This window comes from Calypte anna, chromosome 5, assembly GCF_003957555.1.
Source record: "Calypte anna isolate BGI_N300 chromosome 5, bCalAnn1_v1.p, whole genome shotgun sequence".
Taxonomy (NCBI): Eukaryota; Metazoa; Chordata; class Aves; order Apodiformes; family Trochilidae; genus Calypte; species Calypte anna.
The window spans coordinates 10,416,179-10,440,739 of NC_044250.1; the positions used below are offsets into that span (position 1 = coordinate 10,416,179).

Here is a 24,561-nt window from a genome sequence, read left to right on the forward strand (position 1 = left end):
CAGTAAGGCTGTTTAATTAATTGGCAGTGAAAAATGTGCTGGGTTTGGCAAATTACATTTCTGTCAAAGCCCCTGCAAAATTCATTAAATCATATCTGAGAGTGCAGGAACTGCCCTTCCTCAACTGCTGGCTTTGTATCTATCAGGTGATGTTTCAAGTTTTACTCCCTGATTACACACACACACACACACACACATATATATATATATATATATATGAAGCTTCTTTCTTCAGGATCCCAGGTAAGTATAATAAGACTTCTTAGGCTGTTGCAGAATCTGACCATCCTGAAATGCTACAGGCTACAATTTTAGGGCACAATGCTTGGGAAGTTGTTTCTGGATGCTGAAACCACTGTAAAAGCATGATTTAAAATACCATTAAGTCCCCATTCCTCACCCCTCCCCCCCAAAAAACCGACAAAAAAATCTCCAAACCAACTGGCACTTTATCTCTGCAGTATCATTTGTTGGTTGAAAACCTTCTGCCAGTTACATGGCAGATTAAAATTTGTTTCCTTTGTGGTAGTACTCACTCTATTATGCAAAGAAAAAAAGCAAGGGTTTATTGATGGATTTGTTATTCAAGAGGCATGGACTTGAATAAGGACAGACACGTTAGTGCATGATTGTGGTGCATTGCCAGATCTCTGTAGGAAAAAAAGTACACACAGAATGCCTTGCCTGAAGTCAATGCCATTATTTGAATTCTGTTAAAATAACTAATTAAGTTATAGAGGTTGTTTGGTTGTAACCCTGATGGTATAAGGATATTACCTCTCCTTACAAACCTTGCTTCACTTTAATCATAGTATAGATTTCAGAGGAGAGAGAAAGGAGCCAGCAATCATGTCAATAAAGATAAAGATAAACATTTTGGTAATACTGGTAAAGTAGGACAATGTGAGACTTAGCTAAGGAATTCATGAGTAGCTGCCATTCAGAGGACACAGATTCTGTTGTTTATCAGTAGGTCCTCATTTAGGCATGGCCCAAACTCTGCAAACATATACACATGCACTTAGCCTTAAGCATGTGAATAATTTCACTTAAAAACCAAATAACCACTAAGTGTTAAAAATGTCATCAGAGATGGATGTTTGTTGATAAGTTTATGATTGAGGTTTCAGCCTGCAATAAATTTCACAAAGCAAACATGCATTTGATGACCACTGAACACAGTGCTGTGGAACAGAGCTGAACTTTCAGCACCAAATAGGTACAAAATTTTTTTGACAAACCTTGTCTGTCTTTTTGATAACAGGCCCAGCAGGCAGTCTATGAATTGATACCTAAATCTCTATAAATTAATTAAAAAAGCATGAGGTGTCTTCTAAAGTCTTTTGCCTTTAGTGTGACTCCTCCTGTGTCACTCACTGAGTTAGGCTTTGCTTCCTTTTGTCCTGTACTTAAAGTATCATATTGATTAAGCACAGAAGTTTCCACATGGAAAAAAAATCATAACAGTCATAACTGTTTTGTGCAGGTTGTGTCATATTTCAGTAAGACCTGGTCAGGAGAAGCATTGCAGTGGCATTCAGGTATTGTCAGTGATGTGTTGGGAGTAAATCTTGTCACTGCTCTTCTGTGTTTTTTTTGTAGCTCCAGAGCAATATTGATGCAGAGGGATAGCTGATAGATTTAGGTGTATTTTGTTATTTGGTTCTCTTGTAGGATGCAGTCACTGTAGGAAGAACAACCTCTCTTTTCATATACCACTTTGGCTCTGACTTTTTATAAACCTCTGTCTTCTGCACCTAAGCCAAATTTTCATTGAAACAGATTTTGAAAGCTAAAAAGGAATTTCCTCAGACTATGCCAGGTTACTGCAAGATCACATTGGAGCAGTGCCTGTAGATTGTCATTCACTCCAACTTCATTTGGAAAATTTGAGCTGATGCCAGCTTACCACTCTGCACTTGTTTGGGTCACATGTAATTTACACATGGTTCTTACAGTCAGTTATGCTGATATTTTATGCTATCTATTGATTTTATATTTCACTAAGTATTTTATTCAAAGCACTCCAAGTAGATCTAGATTTATATTTCAAAAGTTAAGATATTAAGAGAATTTTATGAAGGAGAAATAATTTGTAAATCACCGGATGATTTTTCTGTGATGATTTCAAATATTGCTTAAAGTAATGACAATGATGTGGGCAGCAAATGATCCATGAATGATTTCTGAAGGAACAGAAGCCAACACATCAAACAACAGGTGGGTTTTCCCTACCAAATAATAATAAACATCATAACAATGATCTATCAGGCAAATTTAATTTTAAGATGAAAGAAGCAGCTTACTCAGCTCCTAAACTGAAGGCAGAGATTAATGAGAATCAATTGAAGCATTTAAAAGACTGCCGAGAGAGCTATTTTGGACCTCAAATATTGCTCCTGTCCCTGACAGAGGCAGAAAAGAAACTGGAAAGACTTGGCCTTTTAGAAAGATCTATCAGATGAGTAGTTTTGATAATTCCTTTCTTCTTACTCAGCAGGAAACAGTTGCATGGTATATTTGCATTTGTAGCCATATGCAAACACACATACTGAATGGATGCATTAAATAGCTGAGTTATAGCCACAATAAAGCGTAAGGAGACACAGGATTTAAATGAGACACATTAGATAGTTCCCTCTTCTCAAAATTTTTGCTGAACTGAGATATACTCACATATACAAGTCTAACTTAACCCATTCTGCTGAGGAGTTCATAACTCATTTTTGTTGATGATTTTTTTACAAATGATTTTTGCAACTCATTAGAAAAGTCCAGAGAACTGCTCAGAACTTCCATTTCTTGTCTGGCTGACCTTTAAGCTTGCCTAAAGCCACCCTGGTTTCAGAGATGTCTGCAAGAAGAAAAGTGGCACCTTCATGGATTTGGTTCTACAACGGGGATTTAAATGCCTTCAGAACCTGACAATCCAGTACTACTATGATTTTCCTTTCTAAGGTATTGACCATGTTTATTTTCCTGCCTGAATTAAGTATGACTCTTGGAGTTTTCTAGTGCTCTGTGATTTTTGTCCTTATGTCCTTGATTGCATAACATGGACTTTCAAAATTTGTACACATTTAATTTTGAAGGACTTAACTGTCTCGGATTCATGTGACTAAAATGCAAAAGGAGAAAATCCTTTCTTCACACATCTAACTGCAGCTCTGGAATTCCTCACTGGTGTGAGTACTAAAAATAGTGACTGATCAAACCTGATTCTAGGTGATTTACATTTCTTTGGGGCATACAAGCTGCTGGACACAGCTCTGTATGATTCATCTGCTGGAGGTTTTAACTCATTCATTTATATGAGCTGATCTTACCTGTGGGTAATAATATGATGGAGTCTTCTGGACAAAGTGGCTTACTGTGGTCTGTCAGTCAATGCTGGTCATCTATTGGGGTGAGAGTGAGGATTTGAGAGCTCTGCAGAAAATTGTTTTTCCTCATATAAGCATCTGTATTCAAGCTTCTCAGTTTGATCACTTCCTTGGGTTTGTTTTTCAGTAGTAGTTCAAACTAGCAAAATGCATAAATCTCAGTTTATGTTCAGATTAGTCCTTGGTTCTTCTTCAAAACCACTTAGATTTGGCACCCTGCCTGACTTATACTGAAACTTTCGTGTTTCATAAACCTCTTCAAAAGCACTCAAAGAGCTGTTGGAAAAACAATCTAATTCATTTGAAATGATAATCCTGTTCTTGAAAAACTAAACACCTAACAGCATTGCTCATATATTTACAGTATCCTACTTGTCTACCATTAAGTTTCCAGACAATAGTTCTTTTACTGACTATTCTTTTCCTTGTCTAGAGCTTTTCCTTTAATTTATTTTTTTTCTGCCCCTGGGTAAGGATAAGCAAGCTTTGTATGTATCAGGGCATACTGATATGCAAAATCATTTTCCAGAGATATTTTGCCATCTGTCATACACTGGAAGGCTTTCCCCTCTAGCTTGTGGTTTAATAGGTAGGTAAAGTTCACAGATTAATCAGTGCTGACATGAACCTGAGCTAGAAACTTGAGCTAAGTGTTTATGTTAATTTTAATTTGGAAGTATTCTGGAGTCCTGAAGATTTTCTCTGAAGTCTTGTGCATAGATGGTTTTGTTTAAGCTCTCAAAATATTCCATTAATTAAGACTGAAGTTAATTTTTGATATTATTTATTTAGTTATTTATTAGTGGCTTGGGAAAAGGAAATAAACCAAAATTCAAGAGAAAGGGGTAAAGTGAAACAGGCAGACTGGAGGTGACTACTTTGTCTGGCCACACTTTTTGAAAAAATTTAATAATAAAATTAAGTAATTTTGGATTCTGTCTTAAGTAATGTGAATAAAATTTGTTATCTAGCAAATTATGAATATCCACTAGAAATTACATCCACACCATAAACTTAGTACTTAATTGTTATTAAATTCAAAGGTAGGCTGGTAGTGTATTTTCAGCATCACTGCCATCCTTCTAATGTGCACACAGTTTAAGAACACTCAGTGAGTGTTAAGATCACCTGTGGGTTTGTGGTAAGGTTTTACTCATGTAAATAATAGGGTGCTGAACTGACTATTAGTCAGCATGAACAGATCCACCCATAGCCTCACAAACACTGAAATAGAAAATCAGGAAAGAATCTGAGCACTTCTGCTTTTGAGCCTTTGTGTTTCTCCTTGTGTTTCTCTCTCTAAAAGGATTCTCACATGGCATTTTTGAGGAGAGAAAAAATGAGTGCTAATGGTCTGAATATGTTTTGAAAACTTCATGAGAGTGATGTGCAAAGTGAGAGTCGGTTTTTTGCCAATTTGTTGACTCATGCAGCGTAATCCACACATTGTGTTATGCAATAGTGGCACCCAGTGGAAGCTGGAATTACGGCAAAGGCTTGCCCAAACCTCCCCCGGGTTTAAAACTACCCCAGGAGCAGATGTAAAGCAAGGCAGGTGTATGAGGACCAAGGCTGCACAGCTTAAGTATTCCCCTAAATCAAGAAATGTTACCTGTCAATTAAGCTTTTAGTTTGAAAACTTTAGGCTGTGTGTTTATCTATTCACAGCAAACTCTGGGGGTCCTTTTCCTACGGAATAGATCCTCTGCTTTAGCTGCATTAGTTCACAAACATCTAATGCACAAGCACTCCTGGGGAGTGGAGGAAAACCCCCCCCTCCCCACTCCTACAGCCCTGAAAGCACTGCTTGAATAGTGACAGTATCTGCCTCAAAAACTGGGAGAAGAAGAAAAGTGTGTGTGCATGGGGAGCAAGGGGGAACAGAAAGAAAGCATGGCTCCCAATTCAGTCATAGTCTGGGCTCAGATGCAATGCTGTCACATGGAGGATTAAGAAAAGGAAGCATACCAAACCTGCTATGGGAAGGAATAATAAAATTAGAGTGGTTTGGGTTGGAAGGGACCTTAGAGATCATCTACATCCAACTCCCCTGCATGGGCAGGAACAGCTCCCAGCAGACCTTGTTGGTAAAAGCCTCATCCAACCTGGCCTTGCCCACTTCCAGGAATCGGGTTTCCACAACTTCCCAGGGTAACCTGTGCCAGTGTCTCACCAACCTCATAGTGAAGAATTTCTTCCTAATGTTTAAACTAAATCTATTTTTCTCTTCCAGTTTAAAACCATAACCCTCTGTTCTATTGCTACTTGCCCTTATAAAATGTCCCCAGAAAGTCTCTAGGGACCGTATTTTAATGTTTTAAATTCAGGCAATGCTAACAGTAACACTGCCAAAAATAAATGGACATTAATAATAAGCTGTAAACAGATTAAACTCCCTGCGCCCAGGAGTCTTCAATAGTTACAATGTGCATGGAATTTCAAAATTCTCTAAAGAATACATTATTTACTATGAGGCTGGTCAGCACTGTGCTCCACAGGGAATGAGGCTCTATATCTGTTTATTGTATTTTCAGGAGTCACATTTTTAAAATAGTTGTGGTGAACAGGGATTTGAAAGTAACTGACTTGTAATGCCAAAGAGAATTGAATAAATTAGCATAATGTCCCTGCTACCTAATGCTACTGAGCTCAGATTTCAGTTCCAGGTTGCATGCGTACTCAACATCTGATCCTATCAGAAAAATGTGACCAATAAGGATGATCTGACTTCCTAGAAAATGTTTATCTTTAACTGGTTTAGCAACCATTGCCTTTTAAAAATTATTATTTTTGTTGTTATTATTAGTTTATTTTAACATTTCCTTGAAAGCATTGGGTGCTTTAGCATTCTGGCTATGCTGGAATTATTTAGATCTGAAAGAAGAGTTTGGATACAGGACCGTATGTTCAAGTAACTTTTTTTGCAGTCAATAAAGAGTTTAAGAAAGGGAGAATGTCAGCTTGCAGCATTTTATTCACACACTTCAGAATTGTTTTAATAGTTGCAAAAGTCATTCTGCAGAAGAGGCTGCTTATGAAATGCTGTCCTTTATTTTGCAAGTGATCCCATGAAGTCACGAGGAACATCTGTGGTTTAGGTCACTGCTAAGAGCCCTTCTTAAATCTTTGTTTGCAAAGTCAAGCCATGAAATGAAAACGTGGTGGTAGGTCAGTAGATTTTAATCTTTGTTTTGTAGCACAGGACTTGCCACAATATGTAGCATGGTGAAGGTATGGCCAGAGTAATCTTATACCAACAAATGGTATTTCAGAGCTGTAGGATAGAGAAAACACAGAGATAGCAAGCAAAGGGTATAACAATCAAAGATTTTTTTCAGTAAAATGGATTAAGATTTACAATTGAATAAAGAAAGATTAGGTCATTCTACCTGATGGCTCATAGTAGGCATCTGACTGCTCATAAAGATTCAATGCAAAGAGCTGATCTTAAACTTGAATTTCTTATGCTTAAAGCAATTCTGAAATTATTTTATTGCCACTGCAGTCATAGAAATAAATCAATGTTTGTAGGAGATGCAAGGAGATTTTCCTAACTGTATGGAGAGGAATCTTAGAACCAAATAGCCTGAGTATGATGCAGCCAGTAAAGTTCCATCAGTTGATGAAAACTGCTACTTTTTTACTTTTCTGAAATTCTTGTTTGAATAAGGGTAGCAATTTCCTCTGTTGTTATTACAACACGAATGGACTCTTATTGAGTTGCTCACTAAAAGTTTTATAGCTAAAGTGCTATGAGTGTTTTCATTATAAATGGCTGCCATAAAGCTCTATAACTTGCTTGTAAAAATTCTCTGCCAATAAAAATCTGGCACATACAGGGTTGGTTCTGGAGCTAATTTATTTAAATTAATTTATGAAAATAATCGAACAACCATTTTACAGTAATGAATGTAGCAAACAATTACATTAACACTTGGTGCCTCAGTGCTTTTCTTAAAAGTTTTAGAAAGAACAGAATGGTGATTGCAGTTTTGGCAATTGTATGAATTTAGACAAAAAAGCATTTTTCTGAGCAAGTTGCTGTATATATATTAAATGTGTTTCATTAGTGTACATGTGATTCAAATACTGCACAGGCCTTGTATTTCAGAATCTGGATATTATTTAGGCTAAACCAATTGGCACTGTTAAAATTAGAAATTTTTGCAGGAAGACTTTTTGCTTAAGGATCTGTTTCTGAATACATTTGCAGAATCTCATATTTAAAGTAACAATTAAAAGAGGCAACATCCTGTGCCCTCTCCGCTGCTCAGTCACTCTTTCTATCTTTGTAATATTGCTCTCCTTTCTGCTGTCAAGTTTTCACTGTCATACTCTGAGCACAGAGTAGGACTGGTTATTTCTAACTTCATGCTATAATGACCTGTTCATGAATTTTAATCTGAGAGAAGTTTTATGTGACATTACTGTAATAATAATAATACCTTTTATTAACTCTTTTGCATAAGCATGTTAAGCTTCGAAAATTTTAATTTAAACACACCCAGAATTCTATCAGGAAGCTTATCAGATACTTTTCCTGACAGAAGAAAGGCACTGTGAAGGGTTAGATTAGCTGGTAATAGCTGATTCTCTGCCTGTGACCTCCATGCTGCTCTTTTTTTAGAGGCACTTTCACATGACTGTAATAGATGAAGAGGGTCCTCTAAAAATGTAGCATGCAAGGGATTGATTTATTTTTTTTTCTCATGGAGGGGTACACCAACAGTCTCTTGAAAATAAAATCCATTGTGTCACGCAAAACCTAAATGATACAAAGTAATCAAACACGTTGAGTGTTCTTGTTTTTAAATGCCAGACACCAGGTGGATGGGAATATGCCCTCATGCAATCAAGTATCTGTGACATTATTTATTTAAAACTAGATGGTCAGAGCATGTTTTTTTCAGTGAGAACAGCTCATTTTCTGGAGAGCTCTTCTATACATAACCCTGGAGCCCCTGTTTGTTTATAGGAATAGTTGAGATGATTTTTTATTTTTCTCAAACTATGATCCCCCAGGGTAAATAAAAATGAGGGCTGTGTGGAAACTTCTAATGTATGATCTTTCCCTAATTCAGACTTCAGGTCCAAGTATTTTGTTCAGCATTCGTATATGAAACATGACAGTTCCTCTCATCTTGTTGCTGAGTCCTTTTCTGTCTGTGTGGCTTTGTTTTAATGGAATTCAGGCTCCAAAGTGTAATATATAATGCCTTATCCATTATTTAAAAACCATATCTTTTCTGGAATTCCTAATGTAGATATCAAGAAAATCCTACAAATACAAATAGATTCCCCCAACTTAAACTCTTAATCTAGTATAAATCACACTTCTCAGTTACCAGAGCTAAGGCATTTCTTAACAGAAGAGCACTTGGAAGACCAAATGTTCATATATAAAAGATCTTTCTGTACAAGGTGGAGTATCTTGTCCTTTTCCCTTCCTTTTTTTCAATGCAGAAATTAAAGAAGAGTTGTAGGCCTTCTGAAGGTGCAGAGTAAGTTATGGAATCTGACACAGGAGTTCATTCCATGAGTCATCAAAAAGCAGTATATGGATTCTGCTGGATAAAGCTTTCAATAAAATCGAGACTAGTGAAGTGACTTCATGGTTTGTGTGATGGTCTGGGGAGTGAAGTAGATTATATTCAAAGAATGTTTAGCAGGGGGATTAAAATGTTTTCTGAATATGATAATTTTTCTTTCTTTCCTTCTATGTCTTACTCTTCTTCATCCCATAAATTTTCATGTTTGTGGGTTTGTCCTTTTTATATCTGTTTACTCTGCTAATGTTCATGTCTTCACCTATACAGTTAACCTGTCCTGGCTTCAATCTGGAGGTGCTAACACACAGCATGTGTGAAAAGATAAAATAAGCTCTGATCTGTCAGTTCGTGACAGTTTGATGCAGCCTTTGCTTCTGAAATTCTCTTCTACCCTCCTGGGAAGGCTGAGACAGGTTGAGACATGTTTAACATATGATTCCCTATGTGTTTTGTTTGTTTGTTTGTTTTCACATTTGCTGCCTTCTATCTGGATCTCACCATCTCTCTTCCATTCTTCCTTTAAAATGCCTTTGGAACCTGCTAATGCTGCTTATGAGAAACACACAGTTGTGGGTTGATAGTGTTCTCTATGGGTTTGATGGTGGCAAAAGCCAGTAAGGCTTTCCAATCTCAGCCAGATGACTTGGGAAATCAATTTAGAGAATGGAAAAAAAAAAACCAAAAAAACTTCATGGGAAAGCTGATCAGTATCTAGAGATCATCTGAGTGTTAAGAGTGGGCAACCAGAAACATTAGAGAAAGTCATGGTATGAGAGAAAGCATAATATCATCATTTATACAGGTGAAGACAGGCATTATCAAGAAGACTCTGGGTCTCTTGGAAAGCCTGCCTTGTGCCTCTCTGTGGAAAGCAGAGGTTTAAGACTGTTGTGTCCAGTATTTCAAATCATGAAGTCATTAATGCAATTCATACCAATTCCTGTATTGCTACTTTGAGTAGATGCTTAGATTTACTTAACATTTTTAGGGAGAAGAAGAAACATAGTGAAGAAACAAAACAAAAAACAAAAAGGGCTGCCCCAGAACTCGTTCATTCCTGTTTCAGAGAAAAGAAATTATTTCCTTCCAAAAGTCTTGATTTATGCACTAGAGTGGTCACATTTATTTCGTCACTTGGATTAAGTTTCTATAACAAGGCTATGCTCCTAAGGATGTCAGTTCCTGGCCTTTTTCCAGTTATCAATATTAGAATATTAGTGATCAAGCGTTTACTGAATGCCATTCCTCAAATGCAGGGGCTCCACAGCATCTTGTTGCATTCATGGAATTCATTTGTTTGCATCATCTGGCTAACTGGTTCTTTTGTATTGCCAAGGTGGTGAACAGATTTGACATTTAGCTGATTACTTAACCAAAATTAAACAGAAAACAGGGCAGCCATCCAAAGTTCCTTTCAGTGTGAAAGCTAATTATAAAAATGCTTTGAACAGCAATTTCTTTTTGGATGTTAAAGTGCTTTTATTAGATTGTTCCCCTGTCATTTTAAAATTTATTGCTAGACACATATAAATGGGGTTGCCTGCTATAGTAGAATGATTTTATTTTATTTTATATATTTAGGATGGGAGGCAAAAGTGTAAATATTAGGCTGAATTTGTAGCATTTTACAGGACTCTGAATAGAAAGAAAAACTAACTGGTGCTGGCTTTCATGGACCAAAAATATATATTTTATCTTTACACTAAATAAAAATATACGTGCTCTTCTATTTACAAGTCAGACACTTCCAATTTATAAAAAGAATCACTTAAATAAAAAAATCAAATATGCTATTTAATGCTTGAGTACTGCCCTTGTATTGTTAGAGGATTACATTTTATTGTATATATAAACAATCTATGGTGATGGAAAAATCTAACTTTGTTCTTGTACCTTTCATAAGCCATTACTTGTTTTGAAATAGCATAAAACTACTCTAAAGTAATTTTATCAAGGGTATTGAATAAAAATTGGCCAAGGGAATTTTAACAGGTAAGTTTAAAGCTGGAGTGCTGTATCCAGTTACCAGGTCTTAGGAGTTTCTTGTGAAATATTTTTTTCAAGTCCTTGAAATATATTTAACGTTGTTATACTGACTGTTGTTATTAGCTTCCTTCAGACCCCAGACAAGGTGTGATCTGGGAAGGTTTCAAGGTGACAAAGTTGGGCTTTTTTGTGTATGATATTGTCTAGCACACTTTAGCTACTAAATCATTTTGTGAAGACATATTCATATTCTTGACACTGGGATCTATTAATATAACTTGAAGCCAAGTGAATTATGTGAACCTGCTGTTTCAAGCTGTAGAATTCTGCCATAACTAGGAGGAAATATTTTGCTCTAGGTAGATTAATGTTGAAAGCTTGTCAAGAAAAAGTTTAATGCTGAAAATTTATTCTTCCTGTTCTTGCCAGTACTTGAGCTTCTATACTAAATCCCATTTGTAATCTGAGGAAAAAATAGAGAGATAATTTCTTATGTATTTATCTATGTTATTAGAGTTCTAGTGATGTAGTCTATTACCTATTAAAAAGTGCATCCCAATGAATGATCTTCCAGAGGGTAATTTTTGCACCCATCAATCTGAGAGCTTTTCTTGTAAAAATACAGTAACTGTCAGTGCTTATCAAATAATTTAATTCTTACCCATTTAAGACAGCTCAACATTTTGTATTAATAAGTAATAAAGAAAATCCTGCATATGAGAGGTTTGCTAAATACCAGTATTGGAGATAATGGACAGGATTTAATGTGCATGATCTGAGGGAGCTTTGAATAGGCACAGAATGCAATCTGAATAACAGACCTGAGGAAAGAGTCCTGGTGAGTGTACAACACTGCTTGGGCTTGGTTTTGTTTATACATCTTGACTCCACATTTTTTCATAACTTCAAATAAAAAAATAAGGCCCATTTTTAAAACAGTTACTCTGTGAAGTCTGCAAAAGTTCTGGTCACTTGTAAACTTTCCCTATGGATAGATTAGTTTCATTTCTATAAATATTTAATTAATGAATATATGTAGATATGGGATAAACATCTCCATAATTCTATAAATCTTCATGCTTTGTCCCCTACACCTACCAGCTTGACAATGTGATGAATTTTTCAGGGATATTTTAAACGGGGAGAAACATAGTCCCATTAATTTGAAAGTTCACAGATTATGTCCTTGTCTACAGAGAACCCTCCTTTGCTGGCATTGCTTGTTAACAGAGGATGCACTTCTGCAGTTCAGGCTCTCCCCTTGGCTATGCTCTTGCAGTCTTCCCTTGCATCAGTGTCATCCAGAGCATGATGTGCATATATGATGTATCTGCCTAAGCTGTGCAGGAAATGGGTTTAGAACACTTAAGATACTCTAAAAGCATAAACAAGTGTGCATTTTACTTTTTTTTTTCTTTTTTTCCCCAAGTAGGTAAGGGATATACAGACCTAGTTTTGACTGAGAGCTGTCCAAGTTCATCACGTGCATTTTGGCAAAGGTCTCCCCTTAACAGTATTTTTTGATCCTGCATTTGCTTTGTGACGAATTCAGTGCAAAAAAGAAGTGGCAAAAAATGCCTGTACAAGAAGTTCCTTTACACTCACACTAGAGTGCCACAATGGAGCACACTCAGAAAAGAACTTAAATTAGACTATGGCATAGTACCAGTTCCCATTTGCTTATCAGAACTTATTTTTTTGATTAATTTTTAATTTGAGACATCTGTCAGAAAAGACTTGTTTATTTGACCAAAAGTTCAGCAGAAATATTAAGTATTTATCAAATATTAACGAAATACAAGACCTCTTGCTGATGACTGAACTTTCTATGATGGACTCATTTGTATTTGCTAAATAAAAACTTGCTTTGTCATAAATGCCTCCAAGCTTAAGTAATTTTTGAAAATAGACTTTGGGGTGTTTAGCCACAGCCAAGAAAAGAGAACTGTAAACCCATCTCAGGTTGCAAAAGCATTTTCTGGAGTATTTCCAACCTATACCTATGTTGTTTTTTCTTCCATAGGTTGATGGGATACTGTGCCTGGCTGACATTCTTACTGATAACACTCATTCTGAAGCTACTCATGCAGAAGCAGCAGCTGTAATTGCCCAGATCACATCTCCACATCTCACGTTCACTCAGCACCTCAGCAGCTTTCTGGAAAATATGGAAGAAATCGTGACAGCACTTGTCAGTAAGTCCTTTATGGAACTTCTGAGTCTTTCTAGCTCAAGTAACAGGATGGGGTAGGACTCTCTTTCATTAGAAATATTTCCTAAATAATTTTTTCCATTCTTTCCATAAAAGATAAAATAATTTTAATTCTGAATCAGAACATTCTGCAATTAGATAATATTTTTAAACTCCAGAATTGACAAAATTAAGATGATTTTTTTTTTATCTTGATGAGTCTGAACTTTGATATTCAGATTACTAATGCATGTTGTAGATGATTAAATATTTCTTTGTAACACTTAAACTTGTTTTTTTGCAGTGAAGGAATGACTTTAATTCAACTTATTTTCTGCATTCCTAGAACTGTGCCAAGATGCCTCATCTGGTGAAGTTTTCCTGCTGGCTTCAGCAGCTCTTGCCAATATTACTTTCTTTGATACCATGGCTTGTGAAATACTGCTCCAGTTAAATGCAACAAAGATTCTTTTATCAGCATGTTCTGACAGACACGTAGTGGACACTCCATATTCCCGAGACCAGGTGAGCAGTTCCTCAGCCCATTGATGCTGCTGTGCCTTGGATCAAGTCTTAGCTGTGTGGTAGAAGGTTTGCAAGTTTTACTGGCAAGTACTGCCAATGAACATTTGCCTTTCCCTTTCTTTTTCACCAGTTTTTTAGTAAAGAGACACAGAAAATTTAAGGCCTATGCTAATACACAGGTGAAGTCAGGATTCTGTTGTTCCTCCCAAGTACTGCCATGCAATGGGGTGCTGAGGAGGCAGCTGCTTATTGGGCATCTCAGAGATGATGTAGAGTAACAGCAGAGTAACAATTATGAGGCTTAAGGGTTTCATGAGCTGTAACTAAGGGATGAGGGTTGCTAGTCAGCTCTGTTAACCTGCTTCTGTTACTGAGCTATTGTGAATACAGCTAAGTCATAAAATATGTTGGGTTGGACTGGACCTCTTAGAGAACACCTAGACCAATTCCCAAGAAGTCCATAACTCAGGTCTCACAAGCCCATTCCTTACCCACCTTTCAAGTAGCCAGAAGATTTATTAGAATTAAGTTCAACTAAATGTTGAAAAAATTAAACAAGGAATAAGATTCATTGCTAATACAACAAAATACAGTGTAATTATAGTAAAATTTTATAAAAGTGCCCCTCAGACTTAAACTCCCTCTTTTTCATATAGAGCTTTAATTTAAGTAACACAGCTATCTTGTAGAAAACTATCCAGTATTTTAAAATACATTATTATTTTAGCATTACTGCTGATTTAAGAAAAATAATTTGTTAAAATAGACCAAAGTATACTCGCTGTAGGCCAAAAATGGGAGAAAGCTGGCTGAAATGCTGGAAAGGAACAGTGAGTTTTGTTTTCATTTGTGCCACCTTATCTCATCTTAAAGTTAAAGAAAAAGGAAATACTTCCCGATACCTTATCCTCCAGTTCTGGGTCAAAGTGGATATGAATGTGCTATGTTCTTTTCCTTGCTGCAGATACATATTTTCTTGGATAGCAGCTTTTTTACTTTAAATGAGCATCAAAATACCTTTTTGGAAGGGTTCATGCTTAAATTCAGCAGGATAATGTATACAGTCAGGTGTCTTCATGGAATTTAAGCACTGTCAGAAGGGTTTAGCCCAAACTGTTTGCATTCTTGACTTGAACCTTCATCTTAGATTTTGCATAGGAAAATATGAAATATGTATGTTTGTGCACAGTATGTTTATGTATAATAAAATGTTTCTCTCTGCATTCCCACTTGTCTGCTCAGAGCTGCAAGTATTCTCACCTTACCTGTGAATTTGTGGAGGTACAGTCTAACAGCTTCTGGTTTTAAGTCAGACAAAGAATTAATGTCCAGTGAACATATCAACTTTAAAGTGGTTATTCCTAGGTCTAAAATCAACGAATTATGTTTCAAAAAGGTTTCAGGTTGAGAAAGGCTTTTAAGTTGGAAGGTGAAACTGGAAACCATTGCTGCTTTTTTCTATTACATTCTTTCCTGTTTTCTTGGGGTTTGGGAGATGCTGCAGGGTCTTAACTGGGACCTTCTATCTTGTTTAAGATTTGAAACCCTTAACACCAGCCTTCCTCTAGGATCCTGAGGCTTTGTAGGGTCAAAAGGATAGCAAAGACATATATTACTTCAACATTAAAAAGTTGAAGTGAAATTTGATTTTTAAATATTGCCTAACACTCTAGAAAAACTTTGAGACCAATGTTTTTAATAAGAAGAATATTAACATCTTTTATATTTCTTTTCAAAATCCCCACCTTGATGAAAGGAACTTGCAGTACTTCTCAGTCAGCATTTCTTGAATACTGGGGAATTTATTGCTCATTGACAACTGCTTTTCATTTCTGCTTGTCATGAAGCCTGTGAGATACCTGACTCCATTTTGTTAAATTGCTGTGCTATTTTTCCCTGAGGTATGGAAGCCAGTGTGGGCTAAAAAGAATAGGGAGCTTTAAGCAGAGTTTGAGCAGTACAGCCCATGCTAGGTGCCTGTCTTCCTTATATCTGGCAAGAAGTATTAGACAAAATCATTGATGGTGTGGAGGAAGGCAGCTGATGAATAGTCTCTGTCTATGCTTTTTAAAGCTCTCAGAGCAAAAAAAGTATGGAAAAGGGAGCCCCATCTCACAGTCAGATCAGAAGAGGAATATCCCTTCCAGTCTGAGCTGTGAGCAGATCTCTCCCATGAGAAAACTCATGGAGTTACCTGGAAGTCTATCACCTATGGCAAGGTACACAAGCAGCCAGTGACAGGCTTGGGTGCAAAACTCAGTGGTTCTCCTCTCTCAGGTCTGACTTCAGTAGACTCAAGCTCCAGGTCTGGTCCTGTCACCAGCAGGTCCTGCCCCTGTACTTAGCCCTGGTGAGGGCACACCTCGAGTACTGTGTCCAGTTCTGGGCCCCTCAGTTCAGGAAGGATATCGAGGTCCTAGAGCAGGTCCAAAGGAAGGCAACCAGGCTGGTGAAGGGACTCGAGCACAGACCCTATGAGTAGTGGCTGAAGGAGCTGGGGCTGTTCAGCCTAAAGAAGAGGTGGCTCAGGGGAGACCTCATCGCTCTCTACAACTCCCTGAAAGGAGGTTGGAGCCAGGGGGGGGTTGGTCTCTTTTGCCAGACGACTTTCAACAAGACAAGAGGGCAGGGTCTTAAGTTGTGCCAGGGGAAGTTGAGGTTAGATATTAGAATTTCTTTACGGAAAGAGTGATCCGGCATTGGAATGGGCTGCCCAGGGAAGTAGTGGATTCTCCGTGTCTGGAGATATTTAAAAAGGGACTGGATGTGGCACTCAGTGCCATGGTCTAGCAACCGCAACGGTGGTTCAAGGGTTGGACTCGATGATCTCTGAGGTCCCTTCCAAGCCAGCCAATTCTATGATTCTATGATTATTTTCCAGATCAGCTGCATGTAGTTTTCAACAGTCCCAAATGGTCTGACTAAATGCTTACACCTTCTTTCTGCAGCTCAGTGCACTTCTGTAGGTTTGCATACTGTGGGTAAAAAAGCAAAGCTTTTGTAAGGACAACTCTTATGATAAAAGGGTATCTGCACAGGTTATTTTTGCAGAGATTCCCATTAATATCCAGCTCTTGACATCAGAATAACCATGACTGTATGTATGGTTAGAATTGCCTTCCTCTCAGTGTTCTGGCTGGGAATGGTGGCTGGTAAACTATACACTGAAATTATGAGGTGCTTTCCAGTACTGGCTAGATCACACAGAAAACACATGTTTGCAGCTAATAAAGCTAGAAAGATAGGTGATAAATTATATAACCGTTGTTTAAAAACCATTTTATATTTGGATTTGATGCAGGATAAGACAAGAAGCTTCAGCTTGCAAAGAAAGAGTAAAATCTTCTCTTACCTGAAAAACTCTGCTGTTTGCTAGCTTGGTGTGGTGAGGTTTTCATTCATGGGATCAATTCCTCATATTGCTGCTGCTCCGATTTTGAAGAATCAATTTAACTTCTCTGCATTTTGTTTAATCATCTGTGAAAAGTTGGGCAGACATTGCACTTACTCGGTGTAAAGTCTCTCAAGAGGAAACATGCTGTGTCAGCACAATTGATTGCAGTTTTTATTTTCTGCCTTTGCCTGCCAGTTTGACAGGACAATCAGGCCATGCTGTGCTGTTTACCACAGAAATTATAAACAACAAACTTTGCTGCAGGTTGTACCGAGGCTCTAAGGCTCTAAGTTAGAGATGGTTATGTATGCATTTTGCTGCATCTCTTGTATTTTTGTCTTCATATTTTCAGGAAATGAGGTAAATTTCAAACAGCCCGAGTTTTGCCACTGAACTTTGTTTTCCAAAACCAGAATGACTGCCCAGGTGGCGGCTGTGATTTCAGTCTTGGGTTCTGAGCAACTCAGCTTATAAACAGTGTATCTAGAGATGACACTTTCTTGTTTCCTTTTCCTCCTCAAGTAGAAAACTATCACATTCTGGCATAATCACCAGAAATTAATTCCTGACCACTCTGCTTTAGTGGCACTTAAACCAGTTCTCTGCACTCTGCCTCCTCAAGGCTAGAAGTTCACAAAAATTGCAAGACTCATAAATTGTCTCAGGTGCCAGTCCTTTATAATCTTGGAATGTAATATTTTACAAGAAATGTCTTGAACAATTAATGAAATTGGTGCTAAATAGTGCATATACAGTAGAGATTCCACGTTAAATGTTTTCAAGTCTTTCAATTCTTTCAAAATTATTTCAGTTCTGAAGAAGATCTGGTTTATTTTTTTCCAGAAATTTTATTTTCCTTGTGGAAATGAATCTTAGGCAGTCACTTTTATCTAGATCTGTTTGTATGCTCCATGTCTCACAATAACATCTGAACTAGTTTGCTGATTCAACAGAACTTCACAGTTATTTTGAGACTGCCTCAGGCTTTATGAAATTTGGAGCCAGATAATGGGGAAAGAGTCTCAGGTAAAGACTTCAGCATAGGACTGTGCATCATTTGACAAGAAAAATCTGCAGTAGGAGAGATGCCAGCAGAAAAGTTTATAGTTTGTGATCAACTCTAAGTCCAAAAGAAATGAGGCTTCACGAATACCAGTGTTCATGGAAGTGTTGCTTTTCAAAGCAAATTGACTCCATATTAAAGTTTGTGTTTTCCTCTAGAGAGTTCATCTCTAGTATTAAAGTTCCAAGAATTTTCCTATGTATTAGAGGAAGTTTTTGTGAAAGCTGCATGTATACTAAATTTTAAAATAGGGAAGTATAGGGGCAATGTAGCATTTAAAGTCTGTTCTTTATTCAGCTAGCCTATTATGTGTTTACATTATTCTATTTCATGTTACATTCTTTACCTCACAGTAAAATATGGCTTTTTTTGTGAAAGAAAAATCTACCCATATGGAGTGAACTAATCTATAATTTAACTGCCTTTCAATCCCTCCTAAAATTTTAAAATATAATGCAGGTAGAACTTGATGGCTGCTGATTTTAAGAGTCTTTTATAAACCTCTCTGAATCAGGTTACATCAAAACCCATTAAGAGAGTTCATAACTGCATTGCAAAATATGGGGGGCACATAATCAATGCCAAGGAAGTATAGATACAATATCAAATAGTTTCTGGAGTCAGAAGACACACAGAAAATATTTTAATGTATGAGAATACTTATTAGAAAAAATAATTCAAAGCAGTGGAATAATTGGCATGTATTCAAATCGTGGTTAATTGAATTCTTCATCTGTGGCTTAGAGAGCCACATGGGGTACAGATTCTGTGTAGAGGAAGCAATTTTCATTAACAGGATATAATTTAGAACCAGAAAACACATACACTGTCTGAAACACGGTTAATAATTAATATGAAATAAATACATAGACATATACTGAGTTTCCATATTTCTACCTGTCACTTTTTAGAGCTTGAGCAATTCATTTGCATCCTAAGTAAGTATATTTATTCAGAGAGATGACACTGTAACACTGCCTTCAAAAGTGGAAGACCTTTATGTCACAGCATTAAAAATGAGTCATCCTTGTTATCAAAATGGCAAAGTGAGATCAGAATGGTGATTTGATCTCATTCCTACTTACATCTAAGAAGTTTGCTACTTTGGGAACTGACATTGTATCATTAAAGAGCTAATAATGATTTCTCAAATTGATAACTGTTTTTGAGGTTGATCAATTTTTCTTGACTAGAGCAGAGAAAATAAAAATCTCTTAAGAAAGAATATTCTATTTAGTATTCTAACAATCTAATAGATAATACTTTATTGCTCTATGCCATATTTCTGCCATACTAATTTTGTAAACCACAGTACTATTTAATATGAAGTAAAGCCCTACACTTATGTAATATTTCCTTCTCTTTATTAACAGGTAGTCACAATATTGGCAAACATGTCTGTCTTGGACCAGTCTGCCTCAGAAATCATTCGAGGAAATGGTATGTATTTTAACTGAATTATGGTCTGTATTTGTTTGTGGAGAACATGGGTCAAAGGGAAAGGAGTGGTTATAAGGTAAAGGAGAAAGTCTCCACTAAGAACGTTTCACAGCCCATCTCTGCTGGATATTACACATTGCTGCAGGGTGCAAAAGGAGTCCTTAGGATGGTTCTTTGTAGCTGAAATAAATTGCCACTGCTTTAGAAAACTTTGTGTGGCAATGTTGCTGATGTTCTGTGTTTGTGTGACTTACAGACAAAAAGAAATGTAGAACAAAGTATTTTATTAACTTCTATTCTGGTAATTACATTCTATAAGGTGGGAATTCTTACACACTGAAAGATATAATCTGACACTGAGCTATGTATACACACATTTTGTGCCCATTTTTTCACAGGTCTGCTGAAGTATTATAAATTTTGAAGCATTATACTTTTATTACTATGCAACAGTTGCCAGTTTTTTTCCACATTTCTGTAAATATCATAAGACATTTGTTACAATGAAAAAAACCGCAGGTGTCAAAGGTCCACCAGAAGTCTGAGAAGTGAGGTTAATAATTCTGTGAATAAGGATACAGGAAGATGTAACTGTCCTATTAATACACACCTGCCAGAAAATGAATGGCCAAATAATATATAGAGACAGCTGACAGGTTTTTTTGGGGGGGGTTTGGAGTCTATTGGGGTTTTTTGGTTTTTTTTTTTGTTTGATTTTTTTGGGTGTTTTTGGTTTGGTTTTTTGGGGGGTTTTGGGTTTTTTTTGGGTTTTTTTAGCAGTGATTGGTCTGTATTTACCTGGCTTGTTTTTCCCTTTACTTTTTTTGGACTGATGTCTTTATTGCTGAATAACAGTGGCTCTGACATCCTTCTAGGTGTTCAACTTCTATTGGAAATGCTCTTTGAAAGATCATCCTCAGGCAATTCAGCAGAAGTTGCTGCTTGTGAGCGAGTCCAACAGAAATCTGCAGTTACACTGGCACGACTCAGCCGAGATCCTGAAGTGGCAGATGAAGCCATAAAACTCAGCTGTAAGGATGTATCACTAGCTTAATGTCAGGCTGAAGAAGAGGGAGGGACTGCCAGACACAGACAAGCTCTTTTTAATTTTTAGCCTCACTTGATACACTTTTATGGAATAGGTTCCCTATGTAGTGAAGCCAGAGGGTGACTGAGGAGCTTAAGCTAAATGAACCTTTGCCTTATTTCCTAGAGGAACTTGAGCTGCAGTATCCACTCAACATATAGCTGTGACAGACTGTGCACAGACAGTTCTGCCTCCTCCATTCCCTTACTTAAACCCTTGTGCAGGATTTGCCAGTGGACAGAAAACTTGGACTTCTACAGATTCAGATGTGAGGTGATGCTAATGGGAAGCAACTTGCTCTTTTGTCTGTAGTTTTTCAAGGGTGTATGATAGGTTGGTGGGGAAGGAATAGAAGTCTCACTTTCCACTCTGAAACAGCAATAGTGGGTAAAAACCATTGCATTTGTTTGTTTATGCTTTACAATTATTAATTATAACCACTCTGAAATCCATAGGTCCATGAACAGTCCCCTAAGTATTTGCATATCATATTTGCTTTAGAGATAATGCCTACTAAGGAAGATAAATACGAATCATCTGAAAAAGATCTCACAACAAAACAGGGCATTTGTTGTTCTGAATTATTTTTCCTGATACTCTTTTGTGCACTCAGGTATTCCTCGGCTAATTAAACTTTGCAGATCACCAACTGAAAGAAATAACAGTGATTCTGTTTTAGTGGCATGTCTGGTAGGTAAATTTTAATCTTCATGCTTATCCTGAAAAATGGAGGGAAACCAGCATTTTAGGTTTCAAAATGCATAAGTATTGTAGAAATGCTTTAAATTCATGCCAGGGTCTCCTGCTTCTCCCCGTAAGCACAATACAGTGTCAGTTATTTATCCTCTGATTGAAGATTTAAGCACATAAGGAAAAAAGAATGCATCTTCACATTATTGAGCACTAAAAAATTTCACCTTAACACTTCAGAATTTAAGGCTTTAAGACTTAAATTCCATTGTTTGATGATACATTTTTTGCTGAAATGAGCCTGGAATCACAGGACAGCAGCCCTTTATCTGCACACACACATATGTATGAAAATATTTATGTAAAGTGGCCAAACAGAGGAAAGGAGATTTCTTGCTTTCACTAAAGTCCAGTTTTTTCTATTAGAGTCTCCAAGATAATAGTGTTTAGCCAAGGATTGGCCAGCAGATTGTTAACACTTCCTCTGCATAGGAGGAAGACCCCAGCTGCTTGCCATGAGATGTGTGGACTCTGAGCCCCAGCCAGCTGTCAGAGTTGAGTAATTTCACCTAGCATTGTATGAGAGAAAGCTACTCTGGAAAAATGGGTGAGCTATGGTTAGGATATAGGTTTTTGAAGACTAAAGAATAGTGATTGGCAGTGCTTTTCAGTACAAACATTCATTTAAATGTGAAAGTAAAACTTATTTATTGCAGCTTTAATTAACAGCTAGTTTTGTACCAGCACATGAAAAGTTTTAATCTAAGCAGGACTCATTCAGGATGAGGAGAGCATCAATTTGAGCATAAGAAATTCTGTGGTTATAATTAATGCATGACAAGAAGGATTGTTAATTTTGTATGGCTAGAGCAGGGGACAGAGCGATAGCAGAAAACCAGACTAATTTTTTTTATTTAAGTTGTTGCATATTCCTTGAATTCATGCCTATTGCATGCCTACTGCTCTGACTCTCACCTCTGTGTTCTTTACCAACACTCTGTCTCTGCTGTTTGAGTACTGTGCCCCAAAGGATTGCCATTTAATAGCTGCATTTCAGGGGAGATTCATCTGACAGATGAAGACAGTGATGAGAAGTTAGCCAAGCAGAAGAGTCCATAGACCTGCACAGTTCAGTTTTGAATCCTGGCTGTTATTTGAAAGTAGTTTTAATGGATTCCTGCAATGATGATTTTGTCAGTCTGTAAAAGTATTACAATTGTGTTGTTTTGGTTTTCTAGGCAGCCTTACGGAGATTGGCAGTTATGAGTCCTGATGCACTTGAAGAATCAGATTTTCAGCAGCTTGTAAAGCCCAGGCTTGTGGATTCCTTTCTGCTATGCACAAATATGGAAGAGAGCTTTGTATAAACGTGAGCCAAAAACCTTCAAAAAATAATCACAATGATAGGTATACAATAAGATAATATATTTAATTTTATTTTCTTTTTGCCCTACTGTTATTTATGACTTATTTATATAGATTTGTATAAAGAAAAAGAATGAGCAAACTTATTTAAGTGGTCTGAAAAGGTGATTTTTTAAATTTTATTTTATTTTCCTGCCAAGACACTTCAACAGAACTTTTCACCACAATTGATATTGGACAAGATTTTGTCTTATTCAATATAGCTGAATCAAGGTAACAACATCAAGAAGTTGGGGCTCTTATGTCAAATGCTTCTAATAAGGCTTTATTGCTGTCATTTTTCTACAATTAGAACATTCTGCTATTAAAAAAAAACAAAACTAACAGCTTTAGTCTCATTTGCTGCTTTTAGGAGAAAAATAATCCTTAAAGCTGCGTGTATATAACTGTGATTGGCTAAGAAAAATTTTAAGAAAATTTCAAATACTGTCTTGGAATGATGTTAAAAGACATACTGATGATGTATGAAGATGTGCTCCATTAGATACACATCTGCTAACAGCTCTTTCATTTACATATATTGAAACTTAAAGAAACTGGGAATTTTTGAAAAATTTTTATTTATCATCACATGGAAGGTAACCAAATAAGATTTAAACCATTACACAGTGATCATTTTCCCTCTTTTCTATACCTGACAAGAACTGGAAGTGACCATGTTCAGGCTTGTTTTTAATATTCAAGCTACTACTTTTGTGAACAGTTGTGCATGCATACACCAAATAATCAGAACAGATAAATTAATTGTAACCTGAATTTCCATTTTTCTGTTTTTCTAACTAGTCATGTCTTTCTAAAACTGTAATGGGACTTTCAGGAGCTCCTGGTGTTAAAAAAAGAGTAAAAGTGGGTAACAGGATAAGGAATAGAGATTTTAAAATAGATTTATTTTTCCATGAACTTTCATGTTGTTTTTTTTTAATTTGCCTTTTTCTTCTTAATAAGAAACCATATTAATTTAAATGTACTTAACCACCAATATTTTAGTGCATTTTCCCCCAACTTCTCAAAAAGCACTATGTACATTATAGAAGTATATTTATTTTTGTTTCCTGATGGCTTTGCAACTATTGCCCTGGATCATTTTCTTGCTCTGGATCTTTTTATTATCAGCTTTAGGGTAATAGGATATCTGCCAAAAAAGTAAGTACATTTCTTCTTTACTGTACATTAAGCAGCTTAATTCCTAAATGTTTATTTATTATTATGTGGTGTTTAGATGAAAGGCACCAGGAAATTGCTGAACTGTGATTGCCTCCCGCATTTTCTGTCTGCAAAATCTGTCCTGCTTCAAGCAGTGAAAAATGGGGCCTTCTTTTTTCTCCCTTTGGGTATGTGGGTTAAGAAGTCTCTGCCTTAATATTTCCTCCCTGTGATCTCTTTATTTAACTATGAACTCTATTTAATGTTTTAAAACATTAGAAAACATACAATGACTTGTCTCATAACTACTCAAAGATAAGCATCAAATCAGATGTTTCACAGATGTAATTTTCTACTAAGAGTAGAGATGATTTCTACTTTGTTTGCTTACTCTGAGACAGCTCCTTAAACTTCCAAGATTGTAAAGATCCATGGTACTGTACAGCTTTAAAAAATATTATACAAGTGGTGGGCTTTAACACTTTCCTCACTGAGCAGAAATACATGTAACAACTTTGAATGCTTTAAATGGCAAAATCAACATTTATGGTATTAACAATGAACTCATAAATTTCATAAAAAATGAACTCAGGTCCTGTTGCTATCAGGCTGATTGCATGATAATCCCCAAAACAATCCAACAGGTCAAATTCTGTTGTGAATGTGCTTTACAGAACCCCATTCT

The 24,561-nt window shown here is 36.6% G+C and overlaps 1 protein-coding gene across 1 annotated transcript in view; it reads left to right on the forward strand.

The window, feature by feature from the left end:
• Positions 1 to 22,675, forward strand: part of INSC (INSC spindle orientation adaptor protein) — a 66,213-nt gene extending 43,538 nt beyond the window's left edge. Inside the window, 6 exon segments of the mRNA XM_030451538.1 lie at positions 12,942 to 13,113; positions 13,456 to 13,634; positions 19,465 to 19,531; positions 20,407 to 20,562; positions 21,232 to 21,308; positions 22,547 to 22,675. Of these exon segments, the coding sequence (XP_030307398.1) occupies positions 12,942 to 13,113; positions 13,456 to 13,634; positions 19,465 to 19,531; positions 20,407 to 20,562; positions 21,232 to 21,308; positions 22,547 to 22,675 (780 nt within the window).
• Positions 22,676 to 24,561: the final 1,886 nt, after the last annotated feature.